Raw genomic sequence first — 21,543 nt, 5'->3', positions numbered from 1 at the left:
AGATCAAATTACTATTGTTAATGGTCAGGGGTTAAACATCAATTTCTCAGGTGTAACCTCCTTTAAATCTCATTTTAACTCTCAAATTCCTCTTGTTCTTAATAACCTGTTATTTGTTCCTTCTATAACCGAAAACTTGATGACTATCAAGATAACTCTGTTTTTTGGGTTTCATTCTCAGTTTTGCTTGGTCAAATCTTAGGTCTCTAAAGAGGTCCTTCTTCAAGGGTTGGTTGGTGCTGATGGCCTTTACCAATTCCCTAATCTGCTTCAGTCATCTAGATAGCAACTCGAGTCTCAGTTCACTGTCAATACCATTACATCTAATGTTTCAGAACCTTTCTTCAGAGCATCTTCTTCAAATTCTGCAAATAGAGTTAATGATGCTTTTGTTGTAAACAAAGTTTGTAATAGTTATATTTCTTTTGCTACTTGGCATTCTAGATTTGAACCGCTTTGCCAATAACGTCACAGAGACAGACCTGTGGTATCTCTTCAAAAAGCTGGGCGATATGAGGGAGGTTTTCATTTCGAAAAGGAGAAACAAAAATGGCAGAAGATATGGCTTTGCAAGATTTAAAGGAGTAGAGGATGTACACTTTCTGGAGAGGAAGCTGGACAACATCATCCTTGGGGGGTTAAAGATGTACGTTAACATCCCCAAATTCGATAGAAGCAAGCTGGGAATGCCATGCCAAGCAGCTCAGGGAAGAGAAATGGGAGAGCAACAGGAGGAGGAGTACAGAGGTAGGTACCTGAGAATGAAGCCAGAAGTGAATGCGGGAGTGAAGGGCGGATCATATGTGGAAGCTGTGACGAGAAACCTCTCCACAATGGCACAAAGGGGCAGATTTACCAGGGATGATGGTATCTACTACAAGTCGCGATCCACGGTGCATCTCAATATACCGGCAACAGGGCAGAAGTGGCTTAAGGAAGCATGGGTGGGGAGATTGAAAAACGTGGCATTGCATGACAGAGTCGAAGAAGAACTCCCGTGGGAAATAGCCGCTACCACATCGTCAAAGTACATCGGAGACGACATGGTCTTGCTTCTTGGACTCACAGATTGAAGGACAGATTGAAGGACAAGAATCCATTTTCTACTCAATGGAGAAGTGGAATCCGAGGATGCGTCCAGGGCACAGGTTAACCTGGGTACGGTGTTGGGGGATTCCACTAACGATGTGGGATACTCAACACATCAAGAAGATTATGGCAGGTATAGGCGAGATGATGGATGTTGAAGACGACGTAGAGAATCTTCGGCAGCTGGACGTGGCACGGGTGTTGATAAAAACACCTTGGAGCCCCCTAATCAACCATACAGTCAGCGTACACATGCAAGGGGAGATCCTCAATGTGCACATCATCGAGGAAAGCGCAAGCTTAGCAGACCCACCCTATTGCAGGCGTGGAAGAGAGGCTAGTTCATCAGAGGAAGTGTTCTCGGAGGAGTGACATGGCCTCGCCGCAGTCAGTCACAGCGTCGTCGTTGCAAACCTCACCTGCCTTACAGGTAGCGGCGACGGTTCTAGTTCCCACAGTCAACAGTGTGGGCTCGATGCTGGGAGGGAAGACCACAAACAGCGCGCGCCTGTCATCGGACATCACTAACTTGCAGGTAGCGGCGGCGGCCCCAGCGCCTATAGTCGACAACGAGGGCTCGACGCCGAGAGGCATGACCACGAACAGCGAGCGCCGTTCATCGGACATCGGCGGCTATACGCTTTTACTTGGCGGTATTGAAAACAAACATTATCCAACGGGTAAAGCTTGTACCCAAAGGGACTTTGCGTTTGTCTAGGACCAAGTCAGAATCTCTAGCCCAGACGATACTCCACAGGACCCGTGATGTACACGCCACCTGACCCACAGGCCCGATAGTGGACCTTGCATGAAAATGGAGATAACCAGCTCGCGGGGATGCGCACCCCTGTCGGGAGGCATAGCCCCTTGCCCGAAAGAGGGAAGTGCTGTGTGCAGGAGACCGTTGTCTCCAAGGGAAAGGAGATCCTTATTTTAAATAACCCACATGACCAGCAGAGGAGTGATAAGGTTGGGCCATTTTCTGCTATCTACACCCCCACCACACTACCAGCCCAACATCTTGAGACCTTAATGAAGGGAATTACGGACCCAAATGTTTCCAGCATGCATCATACACTAAAATAGTGGTGCGATAATAACCAAGTCCAATCACGTGCAGTCAAACCTAATGCCTTGACCACAGAAACGCCTCTACCACATCAAACCTCCACTTTAAGTGACCCGAAGACAGTGGATAATACTGGGCTGGTGTCTGCTACCCACACCCCCAGCAAATTACTAGCCCCATACCTTGGTAGCCCACTGCGAAATCATCTGACCCCACATAACTCATTCAGCTTTTACTCGAGGAAAACTTGGCGAAAGAAGAAACCTCTCGAGGCCACAATAGCATCACCAGCAACTGAGGAAGAAATCTCAGCTCACAATCCGTCTAAAGAGGCAGAGCATATCTGGAACATGGCAATGGATTTAGGTGTGACTTCTGGGTCTATGCAAAAGGGGTATGTGCCGAAGCTAATGGAAATGGAAGATAGAGACACCAAAGAGGCCGAGAGACTGGGGAACAGGAGGACAACCCCATGAATATCATCTCCTACAATGTAAGAGGTTTAGGGAAGGGGGTCAAGTGGCCAGCAATTAGAAGGATGGTCAACACACAACACATAGATATGCTGTGTATCCAGGAAACAAAGAAGGAGACAATTGACAGGTCTATATGTCAAGCTTTATGGGGGGACACTGAAGTCAGTTGGGAAGCACAACCCTCATTGAATACAGCAGGTGGTATCTTATGCATTTAGAGTGAGAAATCTTTTGTGCTAGAGAGGAAGGTCATTGGGAATGGATTTATACTGCTGATAGGAATGTGGCTTCAAGAGGCCGTGCGAGTTCACATTGTCAACATTTACTCGCCCTGCGATATTCAGAATAAAAGATTGTTGTGGGATAGTTTTAAGCAGCTGAAAAGCCCCACATCTGGGGGTCTTTGGTGCATAGTAGGTGATTTCAATAGCATTAGGCAGCCAACAGAGAGAATGGGTGTATGCCACAGAGCTGTGGAAGACGGTACCTCTAGGGAGTTCAATGATTGGATTGCGGAGTTGGAGGTAGAGGAAGCACCATGGGTAGGCAGAAAATTTACATGGTTCAGACCAAATGGTACAGCCAAAAGCAAGCTTGATAGATTCTTGTTATCCCCTGAATGGTTTTCTAAATGGTCGGGGACCGCCCAATACACGCTAGACAGGAATTTTTCTGATCATTGCCCTTTATTACTTAGATCCAAATGCGTCGATTGGGGACCTAAACCTTTTAGGATCCTTGATTGTTGGCTCACAGATTCATCCTTCAGGGAGATCGTTCATCAAAGCTGGTCTTCCAATCAGCAAAGTGGTTGGGGAGGATTTATACTAAAGGAGAAAATTAAAAGACTCAAAGCTAACATCAAGAATTGGAACCGAGATCATTTTGGTGACACGCTCAATAAGTATAAGAAGATAGAGGAAGACTTAAACAAATTGGACGAGGACACCATTGATAGACCTCTAGAGCCTCAAGAAGTAGTGTCTAGAAAGAAGCTTCAGGAAGAGTTATGGGTGGCAGCTCAATCGCATGAATCCTTACTAAGACAGAAAGCGAGATCCAGGTGGATTAGAAAGGGTGTTGTAATTCCAGATACTTCCACTTGTTGATTAATTCGAGCCGCAGAAAAAATTGTCTGAAGGGAATGATGATTAATGGGTCGTGGACTGAGGAGCTGACAATAGTTAAAGAGGCAGTTAGGGGGTTTTTCTTGAAGTGTTTTCAAGAACCTGACTTTGCAAGACCTAGATTGGATGGGAGTACCTTCAAGACTATACACAGCCTCCAAAATGATATGCTAGTGGGTCGATTTCAGGAAGATGAGGTGAAAAAGGTAGTTTGGAGTTGCGGGAGTGAGGAAAGTCCAGGCCCAGACGGATTGAATTTCAAATTTATTAAGCAATTTTGGCACGTCTTTCAACCTGATTTATGAATTTTTTGTAAATGGAATCTTCCCAAAGGGTTCCAATGCATCCTTCATTGCTCTCATTCCCAAAGTGGCAGACCCACTCATGTTGAAAGATTATAGACCCATTTCATTGATTGGTTGCATGTATAAAATAGTGGCTAAGATTCTCGCTAACAGACTGAAAAAGGTTCTGCATAACCTTATTGATGAAAGCCAATCAGCATTTATAGAGGGAAGACATATGCTGCACAGTGTGGTAACCGCAAATGAGGTGGTTGATGAAGCCAAAAGGAAAAACAAGCCATGTATTGTGTTCAAGGTTGATTATGAGAAGGCGTATGATTCGGTGTCTTGGGATTTCCTGCTATATATGCTTAGGCGTATGGGTTTCTGCTCCAGATGGATACATTGGATAGAGGAGTGTCTAAAATCCACATCTGTCTCGGTCCTTGTAAACGGTAGTCCACTTTTAGGCTAGTAATATTAAATCTGGATTCTTGTACAGGGGAGGGATTAGGCCATAGATACTTTTTGTAAGGGATATTCCAGTGTGCCCAGGGATGGGGGTTATGGTATTCTAATATCTATAGCATATTTCCATACCATAACCTTACATAGATAACATGCACATTGGGATGTATAGATATTAGTACTACTTGTACTGATTTATATATGTATAGTACATACATACTTTTGCTGATAAAAAAAATATTAATAAAACAGGTTCTGACTTTTGTTCACATTGTTGCATTGGTAAATCCAATAGACTTCCCTCCTCCCCTTCTCTTAGTGTCTATTCCACTCCTTTTGAACTTATCTATACTGATTTGTGGGGTCCTTCTCCCATTGTGTTCAGCATTGGTTACAGATATTATGTAACATTTATTGATGGTCTTTGATACCATAAAATTTGATAGAATCAGATTTGTCATTGATCAGAAAATGATTAGACAGTTACAAAAGGATAGTGTCATCTCTACATAGAGTGACTAACTGTTAACTAACCCTATCAGTTACTAACTTACTATAGTTAGAACTGTAACTAACTGACAGCTCACTGTCAGTTAAACTGACAACTCACCCTGACAGCTTACAAACAACAGATAATGGTAGACACTAAATAAAAAGATTTAGTGGAGTAAGTATACTCTACTAACCATTAAGAGCACTTGGTGCCAATTCTATTCTTGATACATGTTTTATTTCTAACATTTTTTCAATAAAATTTATTGCAGAAGGTTTGATATAAAATGGACTGCCCCTATAGCAGAAGGGTCTTTTAATGATGCTCGAGGAGATATCATAATCTCACATGATTATATTACTGTGAATTCTGCTTCAGCTGCATTTGATCTGTATATGAGAGTTCAAACATCTTATCCTGATGATTTTCATCATAAAACAAAAGATTATAATATTGCGAGAGCCATTCCGTTTACTATTGATGGAGTTGAGTTGGATTTACGTATGCGTGGGTTTGAATTCTTCAGTTTGGTTTCTGCATACGCGATGGATTCCCTGAGGCCTTTGCTTTTGAAAGCATCTGGAAGGATCAAGTTTCAGGGAAAGGTTTTAAAACCTAATGGCATTATTAGCGAACAGAATTTTGAGATGACCAGGCAGCATGTGCAAATGTTGGAGAAAGGAATTGCAGATAGTCTCTTTGGCGAGGTTTCAATCTCTGGTCTCAAACTGAATCAACTGATGCTTGCACCTCAGTTGTCTGGGTTGTTGAGACTTTCTCCTGGACGTATTAAGGTGATGCGTAAAATTATCTCTCAAAAAAATGTTACATTACAAGATATTATGGATTTGTTGAAGTTTACCTTACTGCCTAGCCATATCACATCACATTGTAGTATCATCATTCATGGACATGGTTTCCACTGAAGATGTTTGAATTTAATATTGGAAAAATCACAAAAAATGAATTCTTAATAAAACATTCATCGTTCAATAATAATAAACCACTTAATTGGTGGCTTTGTTCAAAATAGATTTTGAACAATCACTTTTTGGCTCAGTTGACCCCCTGAACAGTTTATTTTTTCTATTCCAAGAAATCATTTTTCTAATTTCCCCTATACTATTATGTGATATCTCTAAATTTTGGTCATATATGATGGGTAAAATCTGTGGTTCTAGGCTGAATTTATGGTCCACATAAAACTTTTGATACAGTATTTTCATTCTTGGTGCTTATGTTAAGCAGCTAATAGCTAGCATTTCTTTGTAGCCAGGGTCAAACTCCTCTTAAATTTGATTTCGTTTGTCTGTTGTAGAATGTGGCTAACTGGGCATACTGCTTTCCGTATTTATGGACCATGCTTCCCTTTGAGACATTTGCTGACAATTGATATCTTGAGTTTTAGTTTATTTAGTTGATAAATCCACTTGTTGATCTTCTTATATGGTCAGAATGCTCCTTTGTACAATATATATATAGTTCAATCCTAAACAAGTAGAATCCTCCCCCAGTCTTATATTGTATAACCAACTAGCCATGCTTATGTCGTCAAGTTTTTGCTGTGTTTTTGTGTCAGTTTCAGATTATCTGGCTCCATTTAATATATATATTTGTAAGTTGTAACTTTTTTTTTTTTTTAATTTTTGAAATACAGTTGGATGCCTCTGGTAGAACTGATGAAAGTCTTGCAGTGGAGTTTGTTGGGCCACTACAGCCCTGTAACGAAGATGGTCTGCAAAGTGGGAAACTGTTGTCTATTTCCCTTAAGAAAGGGCAATTGAGGGCTAACATTTGTTTTCAACCATTTCATTCTGCTAACTTGGAGGTCACTATATTTAAATTTTAGGAGCACTATTTGAATCTAGATCTGTTTGCTTCTCTGCTTGCATGATTTAGGTCACTTGGTAATGAAACCAAAAAGTTGCTATTGAAATCTTTCTTTCTCCATGTTTGGGTGGAGCTTCCTTTTAGGTACGGCATTTTCCACTTGATGAATTGGAGCTCGCTTCTCTCAGGGGAACTGTACAGAGAGTAAGGCATTATATTAGCCTGTGTGAAATCATTTTTCCCTACCGTCTTTTCTGTACTCTCTTGCACATATCTGGATCATTATGAAGATGGTCCAATTATATCAGGGAGAATATCTCTGAGCAATCTATCTTTACATTTGACCCTTGATTCCAATTTAGGAGGTCCTAACAAACAAATTCCAATAAGAGAATAAGATAATCAAAATATGACATTTGGTTAGTGATTTTAGTTATTGTTTGGTTAATCATTTACCGTTCTATGAACAAGGATTGTCCAATATTTTCAACTTTGGTTAATTCTTCATAAATTGGGAATAAGTTAGTTAATCATATCAATTATTTGTTTTGGTTTAAGATTGACAATCTTAAATGAAACTAAAAAGAGTTGCAGAGAATCTAAGAAATTGACAATCTAAAGTGAGGTGAAGTCGATGATTGTATTCAACCCAAGATGAAAACACTTACACCTCAGTATATATAGACAGCTACGCAACTGTAACTGTCATCTAACCTTAGTCAGTTATCCTAACAGATTAAGTAACTAACTATAGACTAACTACTAATTGTAGTTTAGCCTTTACAGATTAGTTGAGACAAAAAGACAAGTAAACCGAGTAAGTATACTCCTATACCCGCCTGCAAGCTCTTGAGGGGTTGGCAGAATGCTTTTCAACCACTTTGAGCTTGCACCTATATGTAGTAAAATTAAAAGGAGTGAGAGCATTTGTAAGAATATCAGCTCTTTGATTAACAGCTGGGACATAAACAACTTGAAGATGCTTGGCAATGAAATAATAGATCCAGATCCATATGTTTGGTGTGAGAGTGCATCACAGGATTGTGAGCAAGAGCTACTGTGCTCATATTGTCACAAAAAATAATAGGAGTTGCATAAGGAATATGAAGCTCAGACAAAAGAGATTGGATCCATGTGACTTCTGCCTTAGCCATGGAAGACTACAATATTCAGCTTCTGTGCTGGACCTAGCAACCGCAGATTGCTTTTTAGACCACCCAGAGACTAAATTGGAGCCAAAGAAAAAATCCTGCTCCTGACGTGGATCTTCTGTCATCTGGATCAGAAGCCCAATCAGCACCACAATAAGCATGTAAAGAAAATGGAGGTCCAGTAGATGAAGGAAGAAAGCTGAGTCCAAAATTAATAGTGCCTGTTAAGTATCTGAGAATTCTCTTTACTGCTGCCCAGTGTTGTTCAGTAGGATCAGACATAAATTGAGACCTTGTTGACAGAAAAACTAATTTCAGGTTGAGTGATGGTAGCATACTGCAAAGCACCCACAACAGATCTGTACAAGGTGGGATCAGAAAAGGAGTCAGCCTGAATTAGTTAACTTGCAGCCACCAACCATTGGAGAAGAGATGGAGTTAGCTTCATCCATCTTGGTCTTAGTCAACAGGTCTCTTATATACTTGGATTGGGTTAGAATGAGAGCACTATTAGGCTGAGGTCTTACTTCAATACCCAAAAAATGGTCTAGATTTCCTAAATCCTTAAGAGAAAACTCAGAATTGAGTTTGGTAACCAAGGATTTAATCAAAGTAGGATTGTTGCCTGTGACAATAAAGTCATCAACATACATCAACACATAAATCGCAGTGCTGGATTCAGTGTAAATGAATAATGAAGGATTAGACTTGCTTAACCTGAACTGGTATTGAAGAAGAGTAGCTTTAAGTTTGTCAACCAAGCTCTAGGAGCTTGTTTTAAGCCATAGATTCCTTTGTGCAGTTTGCACACAAGTTGCTTGTTGCTGTTTTCAAAGCCAAGAGGTTGAGTCATGTAAATCTCTTCTTCAAGAATGCCATTTTTTTTATCAGCAAAATTAATTTGTATTATAATAATAAGATTAGTAAATCTCCTTCCTTTCTTGAAATCATTCATAAAGAGAACAATGTCTCGATACAGAGAGATGAGAGAGAAAGTTAGAGAGAGAGTGGGTGAGAGTGAGGAGAGGCAGAATGGGGTATAAAGAGAGATTGAGAGAATGTAATAGAGCGTGGGTGGGAAAGGGACCAAGTCACAAACAGATGGGAAATGGTACAACCTATGAGTAGAGTAGAACGAAGTGGTAAGGCAAAGGGATGTGAAAATCACTAACGAGAGGGATGCAACAGGCATTCAATCCTTCTACTTCACACAATTCCCAGAGGAAATGGGGGAAAAGGATATGTGATTGAAGTTCAAGAAATGGAGAGGTGTGAGAAGTTTTCATTGCAAGGCAATGTAACAGAAATGGCCGGCGGTATGGTTTTGTTCATTTCAAAGGAGTCCAGGATGTGAAGCTCCTTGACCAACAGCTAGCCGACTTGGTCATTGGCGGCCTTAAATTTCACCTTAACATCCTGAAGCATGGAAGGTAGAGGATAACAAATATGAAATCTAACTCAGAGGTGCAATGTAAGGAGGGCACGAACAAGAGAAAAACAGTGTGGACGGTCAGGAACACACCAGAAACGACGCGATACTCAGCACAGAGGATGTAGGAATGGTGAACCAAATGCCCAGGTCGTATATGAACGTAGTGGTGACAGGGGGTAGAAGTGTGGGGAGCAGAGAGTTTCAGGGGCACAAGCATCAGACATCAACAACATCCCACTCGTCACTGTAGCTAAACATACCCACGGAACAGCTGAAACGCTTCAGTACCACCTGGTTTGGGGGGCTGAGGAACTCGTCTGCTTTCGACAAATTAGAAGACGAGTTCATCTGGGAAGCATGACAGGAGTTGAAGACAAAGTACCTTGGGGATGACATGGTCCTCTTGGTGGGCCTCAACGATAGTGGAGCGGAGGAAATATATAATGTCGACGAGGATAACGTAATGTCTCTATTCCATTCGCTAGAAAAGTGGAACCCGGGCTTGCGAATCGGGTATAGGCTAGTATGGGTCCTATGCTGGGGAATACTACTACATGCATGGGACATAGACAACATTTTGAAGATTGCGGCAACCATAGGGGAAGTGGTGGAGGTGGATGACGACGTGGAAGAACTACGAAGGCTAGATAGAGCAAGGGTGCTAATCAAAACTCTACGATGACCTATGATACAACACACGGTGGTGGCAATGATCAATGGGGCAGAACACATGATACACCTGGTAGAGGAGTCATGTTATAGCCCTTGTAGATACAAATGCCGTTTGGGGAATATGTTCGGGTCCACTTGAAAGATAATAATCTGAATATTATTGTAATTCTGTCTTTCAAAGAGTGAATTCAAGACTTATTTATAAGCTGCGAGCAACCTAATTAAGGAAAGAAATAAAATTTGTGCTTATTATGGAATGTATAACAACACTACCCCTCAAGCTGGTGAATGTATATCTATCATTCCCAGCTTGCAAGTAAGGTCTTGAAGCTGCTCCGTGGGAAGTCCCTTGGTGAACATATCTGCCAACTGAAGCTTTGAAGGGAAGTATTTGGTGGCTATAAGACCACTGTCCAATTTCTCCTTAATGAAATGTCGATCAATCTCTATGTGCTTTGTTCGATCATGTTGAGTTGGATTGTGTGCAATGCTGATGGTGGACTTATTATCACAAACCAATCCCATAGGAGCTTCATATTTTATTTTGAGGTCATCAACTATGATCTTCATCCATAACAACTCACAAACACCTTGAGCCATAGCTCTGAATTCTGCTTCTGCACTTGATCTTGCAACCACATTTTGCTTTTTACTCCTCCGCGTTTCTAAATTTCCACCCAAGAACATGCAGTATCCTGTAGTAGATCTCCTATCAACAATTGATCTTGCATAGTCAGCATCAGTATATACTTTCATGGATAATTTTTTCTCCTTTTTAAACAACAACCCCTTTCCTGGAGAAGCTTTAAGTACTGAATGATCCTATTTACTGCCTGCAAATTTCTCTCTTGGGTCATGCATGAATTGACTAACCACACTAACTGCATAGGCTATATCAGGCTTGGTGTGGGATAAGTAGATAAGTTTTCCCACAAGTCTCTGATACTATGTCTTCTCTACCTTTGGGCTTTCTTCATCATTTCCAATCCTGTGATTTTGCTTTATGGGCGCTCCAGTGGTTTTACAGTCCAACTTGCCAACTTCTTTGAGGAGATCAAGTATATATTTTCTCTGCGAAATGAATTGCCTAGAGTATGCAACTTCTATCTCGAGGAAGTACTTTAGCTTCCCGAGATCCTTCATCTCAAATTGGGCAGCTAACCTCTCCCTCAAGGTTTATTTTTCAAGCTCATCATCGCCTGCAATAATTATATCATCGACATAGACCAAGAGCAAAGTAAGTTTACCGTCTTGGGAGTGTTTTATAAAGGGAGTATGGTCACCTTGGCTTTGCTTGTACCCCAAAGATACCATAGCTTGAGCGAACCTACCAAACCAAGCCCGAGGAGACTGCTTGAAACCATATAGGGCCATTTTTAGTTTGCAAACTTTATTTTCTCCATTAGTGCTCCATATCCAGGTGGAATCTCCATGCACACTTCTTCCAAGCTTCCATGTAAGAAGGCAATTTTAACATCAAATTGAAGCATCTCCCAACTAAAGTGCGCTGTTAAGGAGATGATGATCCTAACTGTATTCATTTTTTCCATTGGAGCGAATGTCTCCTCATAATTGATTCCATAGGTTTGGGTGTATCCCTTTGCAACCAACCTTGCCTTATATCGGTCCAATGTGCCATTAGCCTGATATTTAACGGTATACATCCACTTATAACCCATTGTCTTTTTGTCTTTTAGTCTCTCTACAATCTCCCCTCTCATTTCTTTCCAATGCACCCATTTCTTCATTCATGGCTCATACCCAGTTCTCATCCTTCAAGGCTTCTTGTATTGATGCAGGGATTTTGATAGAATCAATAGCTGAAATAAAACTATGGTGCTGTAGAGAAAGATTTTTAGTAGACACAAATTGGGATATAGGATATAGGATATTGGCACAAGATCTTTTTCTTTTTCTTAAGGCAATTGGCAAATCATCTAGGTTAGATTCACAAGAGGCATCTAAGGTGTCCTCAAGAGTATGGGTTCTTATCTCCAGTTCGGATGATTGAAGTTGCTGTTGGACTAGGTCGGGTTTTTTCCTTCGCTGGTACTGGTTCCCAAAGCATCTGTCCTCCTTATGTTGAACTGGTGATGATGCTGGTTCAGGGTCTTTGTCATCCTCTGTAGGAGTGGAATCTTGTAACAAGGGAAAACATGACAACTACAGGATCTCATCAAGTTTTTGGTTATAGAAGGAACAAATAACAGGTTATTAAGAACAAGAGGAATATGAGAGCGAAGAGGAAATTTAAAGGAAGTTACACTTGAGGAGTTGATGTTTAACCCCTGACCATTCACAATAATAATTTGATCTGGTCCTTCAAAGGGTGTAGTTGGTTGAATATTCTGAGAGACATTGGTAACATGGTTAGATGCACCTGAATCTGGATACCAATTTTGTGAAGAAGAGGACTGAGCACTAGTCAGATGAGCTTGTGGTGGTGGATTGTTGTATTGAGGTGGAGCATTCTGATATGGAGGCTGATTAGGATATGAATTGGAAGATTGAGTGGGATATTGGTTTTAATGTTGATTAGTAGGATACTGGTTTTGATACTGATTTTGGTATTGGTTTGGGTGCTGGTTAGAATACCACTGTTGATTGGAATTTTGGTTGGAGTTGGGATACTGATTCTGATTTGGATAGGTTCATTGGTTGTGTAGGGACATAGTTATCATCATGCGTATAATAACATTAGGAAGCCTCATGTCCATATTTATGACTGATTTGACATTGAATGTTAGAGAACCTACCACCACAACGGCCATCACCATAGCCACGACCATCAACCGTGAGAGGTTCAAATCTACAACTTATGAGCGTGACCAAAGACTCAAACTTATCTGGCAGTCCATCAAGAATGATATCCACATATTCAGTCGCTGGAACAAAATCTCCAATCGAAGAAAGCAAATAGATGAAAGTTTGAATTCGAAGGAGATATTCAGAGACCAAACGATTATCCAATGAAATGTTACAGAGATTGTTACGAAGCTGCTTCTTCTTCGCAAGAATGATAGACTTACAGCCGATGACACGAGGGAGAACTTCACTTGAAATCGTGGATTAAAGCCACGATAAAAGAAGTCGATCCTGTTGTTCCCAAAGCAGAAACTCGGAAGAGACATTTCCAGTATCGTGATCCGCCAAAGAAGCATATCATGGAGGAATTTGTGGATTTGTGAGGAGATAGTGAAGACGATGGCCTTTGATCACAGGCTCAACCTATTGACACCATAACAAATAGTTGGAGTTTGTAAGTTTTTCTGAGATCAAATGAGAAATCTTTTGCTGTTGTGATGGAAGAAGTGGCGGCGACCGGTGTAGCAGCATCTACATTCACCGGTATTGTGCTAACCAGAGTCGCATTATGCACCAGAACTTCAGTGGTCTCTGGTGGGGGCGGAGGAAGAGGAGGGTTGTTAGAAGCAGAAGCCATGAAGAAAAGCTAAGGATTGAACACTAGCTCTGTGATACCATAAACAAATCTAAAAAGAGTTGTAGAGAATCTAAGAAATTGCAGAAATCTAAAGTGAGGTGAAGATGATGATTGTATTCAACCCAAGGAGAAAACAGTTACACCTCAGCATATTTAGACAGTTACACAACTGTAACTGTCAACTAACCTTAGTCAGTTATCTTAACAGATTAACTAACTATAGACTAACTACTAACTGTTTAGCCTTTACAGGTTAGTTGAAACAAAATGACAAGTAAACCTAGTAAGTATACTCCTATAAATCTTAATTGTTCCAAAAATTTGAAAATTGATGACTTGAAAATGTAGGTGTATCAGCTACATTTATGCTCTTCGAAAATCACCAATGGTGTAGTTGTTCCTCCACTTTCTGTGTAGAAAGTGAAAATTAATTGGCTCAGAATCTGATAGTGGCTTCAGTAATTAATCAGTTAAGTGAAACCAAGGATCTTTAGATGATCCAATTGTTTAGTAGCAAACTAACAATAATGAAATGTCAATCCCCTACCATTCCAAATTTTTAAGCTATTAGGAGAAGTCCAAGGAGTAGTTATTGATTAATAATATCTCTGATTTCTTCTTCATCTAAAAGCCCTTTATGACTAAAATGTGGTAAGACAATAATGCCATTTTCGAACCAACAACTTCAGAAACTTAGAAGATGGCCAATTAATATACATTTAGAAAAGAGATGGAGAAGTATAATAGAATTGAGTAGAAAACTCTAATGTGCAAATTTGACAATGCAATCAACTTTCCCTCATATTTTGTTCCTCTATTACTGTTTTCTTTATTTTTTCAGTCCTACCTTAATTATAGCCTGTTTGAGGCATTATTTAATAATGGTCAAGTTATATGTGGTGTTTTTCAACTGGATGCTTCTTTGCTTTCAGGCAGAAATCCAGCTTAATCTTCAAAAAAGAAGAGGACATGGAGTCCTGTCTGTACTTAAGCCAAAATTCAGTGGCGTGCTCGGCGAAGCCCTAGATGTGGCAGCTAGGTGGAGTGGAGATGTTGTGAGTGCATAAGACAATCCTCTTATATGTTTGCACCTGAATTTGTTACCCGTTAGTTTACTTATTGCTACCTGGTTAAACTGAAATTGTCTATTAGCCTGTCCAGAGTTTATTATGAATGAGGTATAGTGTTCATTAGTTTAATTCTGTAAGTTTATGTTCTTTTTGTAGTTTAAAATATGACTTGCAATGTTAAATCTAAAGTAGTATATTTTTATGTTTGCACTTGGTGATGGTCAGTAATAGTCTAATAGATGTATAGCAATATCCTTTTAATAAAAAAAAATTCGGGTGCTCGGTTGATTATCTGATTGATGTTTGTGTATAGGCAATGTATTTCTGAGTGTTAAAATTTGTTAAGTATGAGAGAATCTGAAAGTAGTTTCTCATTGATCAGAAATTGATAAGACAGTTACAATGAGTTGAGTCATCTCTATATATAGAGTGACTAACTGTAAACTAACTCTAACAGTTACTAACCAACCAGAGTTGGTAACTGCAACTAACTGGCAGCTCACTGACAGCTAAGTATACTCTAATACTTCCCCGCAAGCTCATGGTGGGTGATTCTTAGCAGAAGCAGAGTAATCACACACTGTGAGCTTGGTTTTGTATAATTTAAAGTTAGTAGGAGAAAGAGCCTTGGTGAGGTTATCAGCGTATTGGTTGAGGGCTGGAACATAAACCACCTGCAGCAGCTTGCTGAGCAATTTCTCTCTGACAAAGAACAAATCAAGTTCCATGTGTTTGTCCTAGCATGGAGAGTAGGAGAGCAGGATTGTGAGCAAGAGATACAGTGCTCATGTTATCACAGTGGATAACAGGCGCAGTGTGCTTTTTTTTTTTTAATCAGCAAAGATAATTTATATATATATCTAAGTACCAGAGGTACAAAGGTTACAATTTCTATAATGGGAAAAGAGATGAGAGAGAGTGAAAGAGCGTAGAGAGAGAGAGAGAGAGAGAGAGAGAGGGAGAGGAGTGGACCATTGTGACCAGAGGAGAGGAAGACAGAGAGAAGGGGAGAGAACGAGAGAGGATCCCAAACAAACTACGTCAATACCAGGCCTGGACAACTCAAAGGTATCACCATGCAAATGGAGGGAGAGGATGACATCACAACTTCTACTTCACAAGTTTCCCGAACACACAACAGAGAAGGATCTTGGGCCAAGTTCAAGAAATGGGGGGATGTGAGGGAGATCTTCATCTCCAACATAGGAACAAAGGGGCAGAGATATGATTCGTAAGGTTCAAAGGGTGTCCGACAACGCAGATTAGAAAGACAGCTTAATAATATCATAGTCGGTGGCCTCAAGATGTACGTCAATGTCCCAAAGTACGGGAGAGGAAAGGAGAGGCATGAAGAGCATAATGTCAAACCCAGGACCCAAGCGGATGGTTATAACACTGAAGTGGAAGCTTCGGGACAAACGATAAAGCATCACAGGGCTGCTTCCATGACATGCGAAAGCGGTGTCAACCACCAAAACGGACGTCGGACAACGGAGGCACCCACAGCCTACAACTCTCAGACCTGATGGATTATACTCATCGGTCCAGCTTGAGATCCCGACGGGGGAGAGGAAATGGTACACAAATGCATGGACCGTCTAAAGAAACCGGGGATATTCGAAAGAGTCAAAGACGAACATCCCTGGGAGATAGGAACAAACGTCGTGCCGAAATACATTGGGGATGACATGATACTTCTCCTTGGTCTCTCGGATACCAAAGCGGAAGAGCTCATCACTAAAGAAACCAAACATGACACATCTCCGTTCCATTTGTTAGAGAAGTAGAATCCAACCATGAGACCGGAATACAAATTGGTATGGGCTCAATGTTGGGGCATCCCCCTAGAAGCGTGGGATGTTGGGCATATTCGGAAAATCGTGGCAGCAATAGGGGACTTGATAGAGGTCGACGACGACGTCAAAGAGCTGCGAAGGCTAGATAGGGCCAGAGTTCTTATTAGGACTCTATGGAGACCGCTATTCCAACACACGGTTGCAGTTCACATCAGAGGGGAGATGCACAAAGTACACATTGTTGGAGAAAACTGGAGTAATGCGGAAAGCGCACTCTCTGTTGGAGTGCCACGGGTTGTTGGAAGAGATCGACTCTGATGACAGTGATAGCGGCACACCGAACGCAAAGACGATGGAAACCCTGATCTCCACCACTCGCCCAACAGCCTAGCCGGCGACCGTACAGGCGACGTCGAGACCTAGCAGCTCGCGCTTTTAGCCAACAGTCCTCGAGACATAGAGGACCCAACGGGTAACGACCGCGGTAGCTGGACACACTTCCCCATTGTCGAAACACGCGCGCGGTCAGATACAAAAATGGGAAAAGCATAGAACCCTGTTCTGCAGCCTATGATAGAGCCAATGGTACACTTCGGTGAAGGTAGTATGCATAAAGCACTAAATAAGAAAGTTCAGGGGAGGAGAGACATGTCACCTATATCATTTAGGTGCTTAAGGTGCTTTGAAAAGGAAGGTGGTGATGACCCTGCCCACGGTCAAAGGGGAGTTGACCATGAAAATCTCAACGGGTCACAAATGCCTTTAAAAGAGGCACGTGACATACCAGTTCCTGAAAATGGGCCCATCATTAAGTTGGGCCTTACTAATCACACCACTGCTACCACATCACAAAATAATTGTGACAGTCCACTAGTTCACAAAGCTGATAATGGAAGCGCGGGGAAGGCTTATTCATGGAACAGCGGGTGCAGTAAGCAGGAGCCCCAACAAAATGGAAATCAACATTTAATGGGCGCTGTTAAAACATTTAATCAACAGCAACCCTTAGTGGATTCGGATTCAGCATTTACAGGCTCCAAAGGACAAAAATCTCCCATGGACAGAGGAGCCTTACAACATGGAATACAAAATAAACTTGTGGTGACTTCAACAAACACCGACGGAATCAGCACAGACTAGCTTCAAGAGGCAACATCCCAATGGGAGCTGGCAAAAAATATGGGGGTGACATGTGACACAGACCAAGCTACAATCATTAATAAAATCAGAGTAATGGAGAACAGAGACAGGAAGGAGCCAGAGGCACTGGGAAACAAAAATATTCTCTCATGAATATTGTATCCTATAATGTTAGAGGGCTAGGGAGGGAGGTGAAATGGGCAGCAATCAGGAGGTTGGTCAAGAAACACCAAGTAGATATGCTATGCATTCTGGAAACTAAGAAGGAGCAAATCGACAAGACCATGTGCTAGACTCTGTGGGGAGATCCGGAAGTTAGTTGGGAAATACAGCCTGTAATAAATACAGCTGGAGGATTACTGTGCCTATGGAATGAACAAGCTTTTAAAGTGGAACGGAGGGTTAATGGAAGATGTTTCAGCCTTTTGGAAGGAATGTGGATTCAGGAGAATAAGAGAGTCTTTATAGTAAATATATATGCTCCATGTGACATCTAGAGTAAGCGTGCTTTATGGGACTCCGTCAGGCAGCTGAAAAATGTTAGTCCTGCTAGACTGTGGTGTTTACTAGGAGACTTCAACAGCATCAAACATCCATCTGAAAGAGTGGGTGTGTCTCAGAGGGGAGGGGATGTCAATACTATCAGTGAATTCAATGACTGGATAGCTGACATAGAAGTAGAAGAGATACCAAGTGTGGGGAGAAAATTCTCGTGATTCAGACCAAACGGGGCTGCCAAGAGTAAATTAGACAAATTCTTTGTTTCCCACGAATGGCTTAATAAATGACCAAGATGCACCCAGTTCATCTTGGACATAAATTTTTCAGATCACTGTCCCATCCTGCTTAGAGCCAAAAATATTGATTGGGGGCCAAAACCTTTCAGGGTTCTTAACTGTTGGTTGAAAGAGAAGTCATTTGAGAAGATAGTCAACAAGTGTTGGACAAATACACAACCAAGGGGCTGGGGGGCTTTGCACTCAAAGAAAAAATAAAAAGGATTGAGGTCGATCTAGCACCAATAGACTGTTGTCCTCCTATGAACTGATGACACGCAAAAAGATACAGGAAGAATTATGGTTAGTAGTCCAATCACATGAGTCATTATTGAGATAGAAGGTGAGAGCAAGATGGATTAGAGAAGGGGATTGTAATTCACACTACTTCCATTTGTTGATGAACTCTAACCGTAGAAATAATGCAGTCAAAGGAGTATTTATTGAGGGCTCATGGGTAGAAGATCCGATAAGAGTGAAAGAGGAGGTCCGTAGGTTCTTCATGAATAGGTTCAGTGAACCTGAGTAGTGCAGACCAGGTCTTAATGGAATCAGATTTCATGGCATTGGACAGCTGCAAAACGACATGTTGGTGGAGAGATTTCATGAGGACGAAATAAGGGCGGCTGTATGGGATTGTGGAAGTGAAAAAAGTATAGGACCGGATGGTTTAAATTTCAAATTCATTAAACAGTTTTGGAAGCAATTAAAGCCAGATATCAGCCGGTTCCTAGATGAATTCTATGCAAATGGGATCTTCCCAAGGGGCAGTAATGCATCCTTTATTGCCCTAATCCCTAAGGTGAAAGATCCACAAAACCTTAATGAATATAGACCTATTTCACTAATAGGATGTGTTTATAAGATTGTGCCCAAGCTTCTAGCAAACACATTGAAGAAGGTGATGCCAGAGATAATAGATGCAAGACAGTCCGCATTCATAGGCGGAAGACACTTGTTGCACAGTGTATTGATAGCCATCGAAGCGGTGGAGGAAGCAAAGAGGCGTCATAAGCCATGCTTGGTGTTCAAAGTAGACTATGAAAGAGCATACAACTCCGTCTCGTGGGGTTTCCTATCATATATGCTGAGGAGATTAGGCTTCTGCCCCAAGTGGATTTGTTGGATTGAGGGTTGTCTTAGCTCAGCCTCGGTTTCTGTATTGGTAAATGGCAGCCCCACAAATAAATTCATTCCACAAAGAGGCCTTAGACAAGGCGACCACCTAACGCCTTTACTATTCAATATTGTTTCAGAAGGCCTAACCGGTTTAATGAGAGAAGCATTGATAAGAGCTTATTTAGCAGTTTCCTCGTGGGAAAAAACAAAGAGCCAGTCAACATCTTACAATACGCTGATGACACCATATTTTTTGATGAAGCTATAATACAAAATGTGAAGACAATTAAGTCCATGTTGAGAAGCTTTGAACTTGCATCAGGCTTAAAGATCAATTTCGCAAAAAGTTATTTTGGGGCAATCGGGAAATCGGATCAATGGTGGAAGGAGGTGGCTGAATACTTTAATTGTAGTATGTTGTCCATGCCATTCTTGTATCTGGTATCCCCATTGGGGCTAACCCAAGACGTAGCGAGTTTTGGGATCCTATAATTAGAAAATGCGAGAGAAAACTAGCCGGATGGAAACAAAGACACATATCCTTCGGGGGGAGAGTGACTCTTATTAATGCAGTCCTAACAAAAATTCCCATTTACTTTTTCTCTTTTTTCAGGGTACCCACAAAAATAATTGATAAGCTGGTAACCATTCAACGAAGATTTCTATAGGGCGGGGGAGCGGAGCAAAGGAAGATTGCATGAGTCAAATAGAAAACAATGTCTACCAAAAGACAAAGGTGGCCTCGGCATAAAAGATCTCAAGACCTTCAATACAGCACTATTAGGGAAATGGCGACAGGACCTTTTTCATCAGCACGGGGAATCGTGGGCTAGGATATTAGACTCTAAATATGGTGGATGGAGGACATTGGAAGAAGGAACAAGAGGTAGCCATGAATCCTCATGGTGGAAGGACCTGCTCATAACTCACCAACAGCAGCTGAACAATGCACTTAAAAAAGAAACAACATGGAGGGTGGGACGTGGTGACAAGTTTCGGTTTTGGGAGGACTGCTGGATAGGCAATGATACACCATTAATGGTAAAATATCCAAGACTGTATCAGGATTTCATGCCAACAACAGCAAATCATTATGCAGATGGGGAGCAACATAAGCGCCGAATGGGAATGGAAGTTCAACTGGAGGAGACCTTTATTTGACAGTGAAATTGCAATGGCTGATGGCTTTCTTGGGGAGATAGCACAGAAAGAAATCCACCCACAAAGAGAAGATACTTGGGTTTGAAAACCCGACCCAAGTGGATACTACTCAACAAAAAGTGCGTAGGATCTGTTATGGGGAGAATCAATGGGGAAAATCAGGATACTGTTTTTGAGGAGCTATGGAAACTTAAAATTCCAGCTAAATCATCAGTGTTTGCATGGAGACTAATCAGGGATAGACTACCAACAAAGCTAAACCTCGGAAGGAGACAGGTGGTGGTAAATGACACGCTGTGTCCATTCTGCAGTAATAATGAGGAGGAGGCTGCTCACTTATTCTTCAATTGCAGCAAAATCCTACCTTTATGGTGGGAGTCATTGTCTTGGATTAACATAGTGACAGCCAATGTTGTTAATGGCGGATGGCGGTTCATGGTGGAAAGCCAAAAATCTGCCATAAAAATATGGCGGATGGTGTAGTGGAAAATGGCGGATATCATGGCGGATGGTTCAGCCATTTAAAAGAGGACTGAACGGAAAAAAAATGTGGTGTCAAATAGAGAAAAAAAATAAAAATGGGATTGTCAAAAATAAAAAGAGGGTGTCAAATAGAAAAACGAAAAAAAAGCTATAGACATAAAAAACGGTGTCAAACACCAAAAAAAGATAAAAAAAAAAGCACACCACACTGAAGCTGCGCTGCGACGTTCGTTTTCGTGAGGGTGCGGGGTTGGTGCGGCGTCGCCTTCGCGGGGTCGTCTGTCAGTGCTCGTCGCCGTCGCGGGGTCCTCTGCTAGTGCTCGTCCCCGTCATGGGGTTGTGTGCCGGTGCTAGTCGTTGCTGGGTCGTGCGTGTGGGCCGTGGGGTCGTCGCTGCTGGGTGCAGGGTGTCACTCCTGGTCGCATGCTGCGTTTCCCCGCTGTGCTTTTGAATAACATAACGGGT

General features: G+C 41.5%; 1 protein-coding gene across 4 annotated transcripts in view; it reads left to right on the top strand.

Moving 5' to 3' along the window:
* The window catches only part of LOC100779257 (protein TIC236, chloroplastic-like), a 100,270-nt gene that overhangs the window by 37,472 nt on the left and 41,255 nt on the right, over positions 1 to 21,543 (top strand). For 2 of the 4 annotated variants that reach the window (XM_006596060.4, XM_041009102.1), the window contains exons 10-13: positions 5,278 to 5,800; positions 6,664 to 6,834; positions 6,981 to 7,040; positions 14,466 to 14,588. In XM_006596060.4, the coding sequence (XP_006596123.1) occupies positions 5,278 to 5,800; positions 6,664 to 6,834; positions 6,981 to 7,040; positions 14,466 to 14,588 (877 nt within the window). The remainder of the gene's footprint in view (positions 1 to 5,277; positions 5,801 to 6,663; positions 6,835 to 6,980; positions 7,041 to 14,465; positions 14,589 to 21,543) is intronic. The other 2 variants (XM_041009103.1, XM_041009101.1) reach the window with 2 other exon arrangements.

Source organism: Glycine max, chromosome 14 (genome assembly GCF_000004515.6).
Source record: "Glycine max cultivar Williams 82 chromosome 14, Glycine_max_v4.0, whole genome shotgun sequence".
Lineage (NCBI taxonomy): Eukaryota > Viridiplantae > Streptophyta > Magnoliopsida > Fabales > Fabaceae > Glycine > Glycine max.
This window is presented reverse-complemented; position numbering and strand designations above follow the sequence as displayed.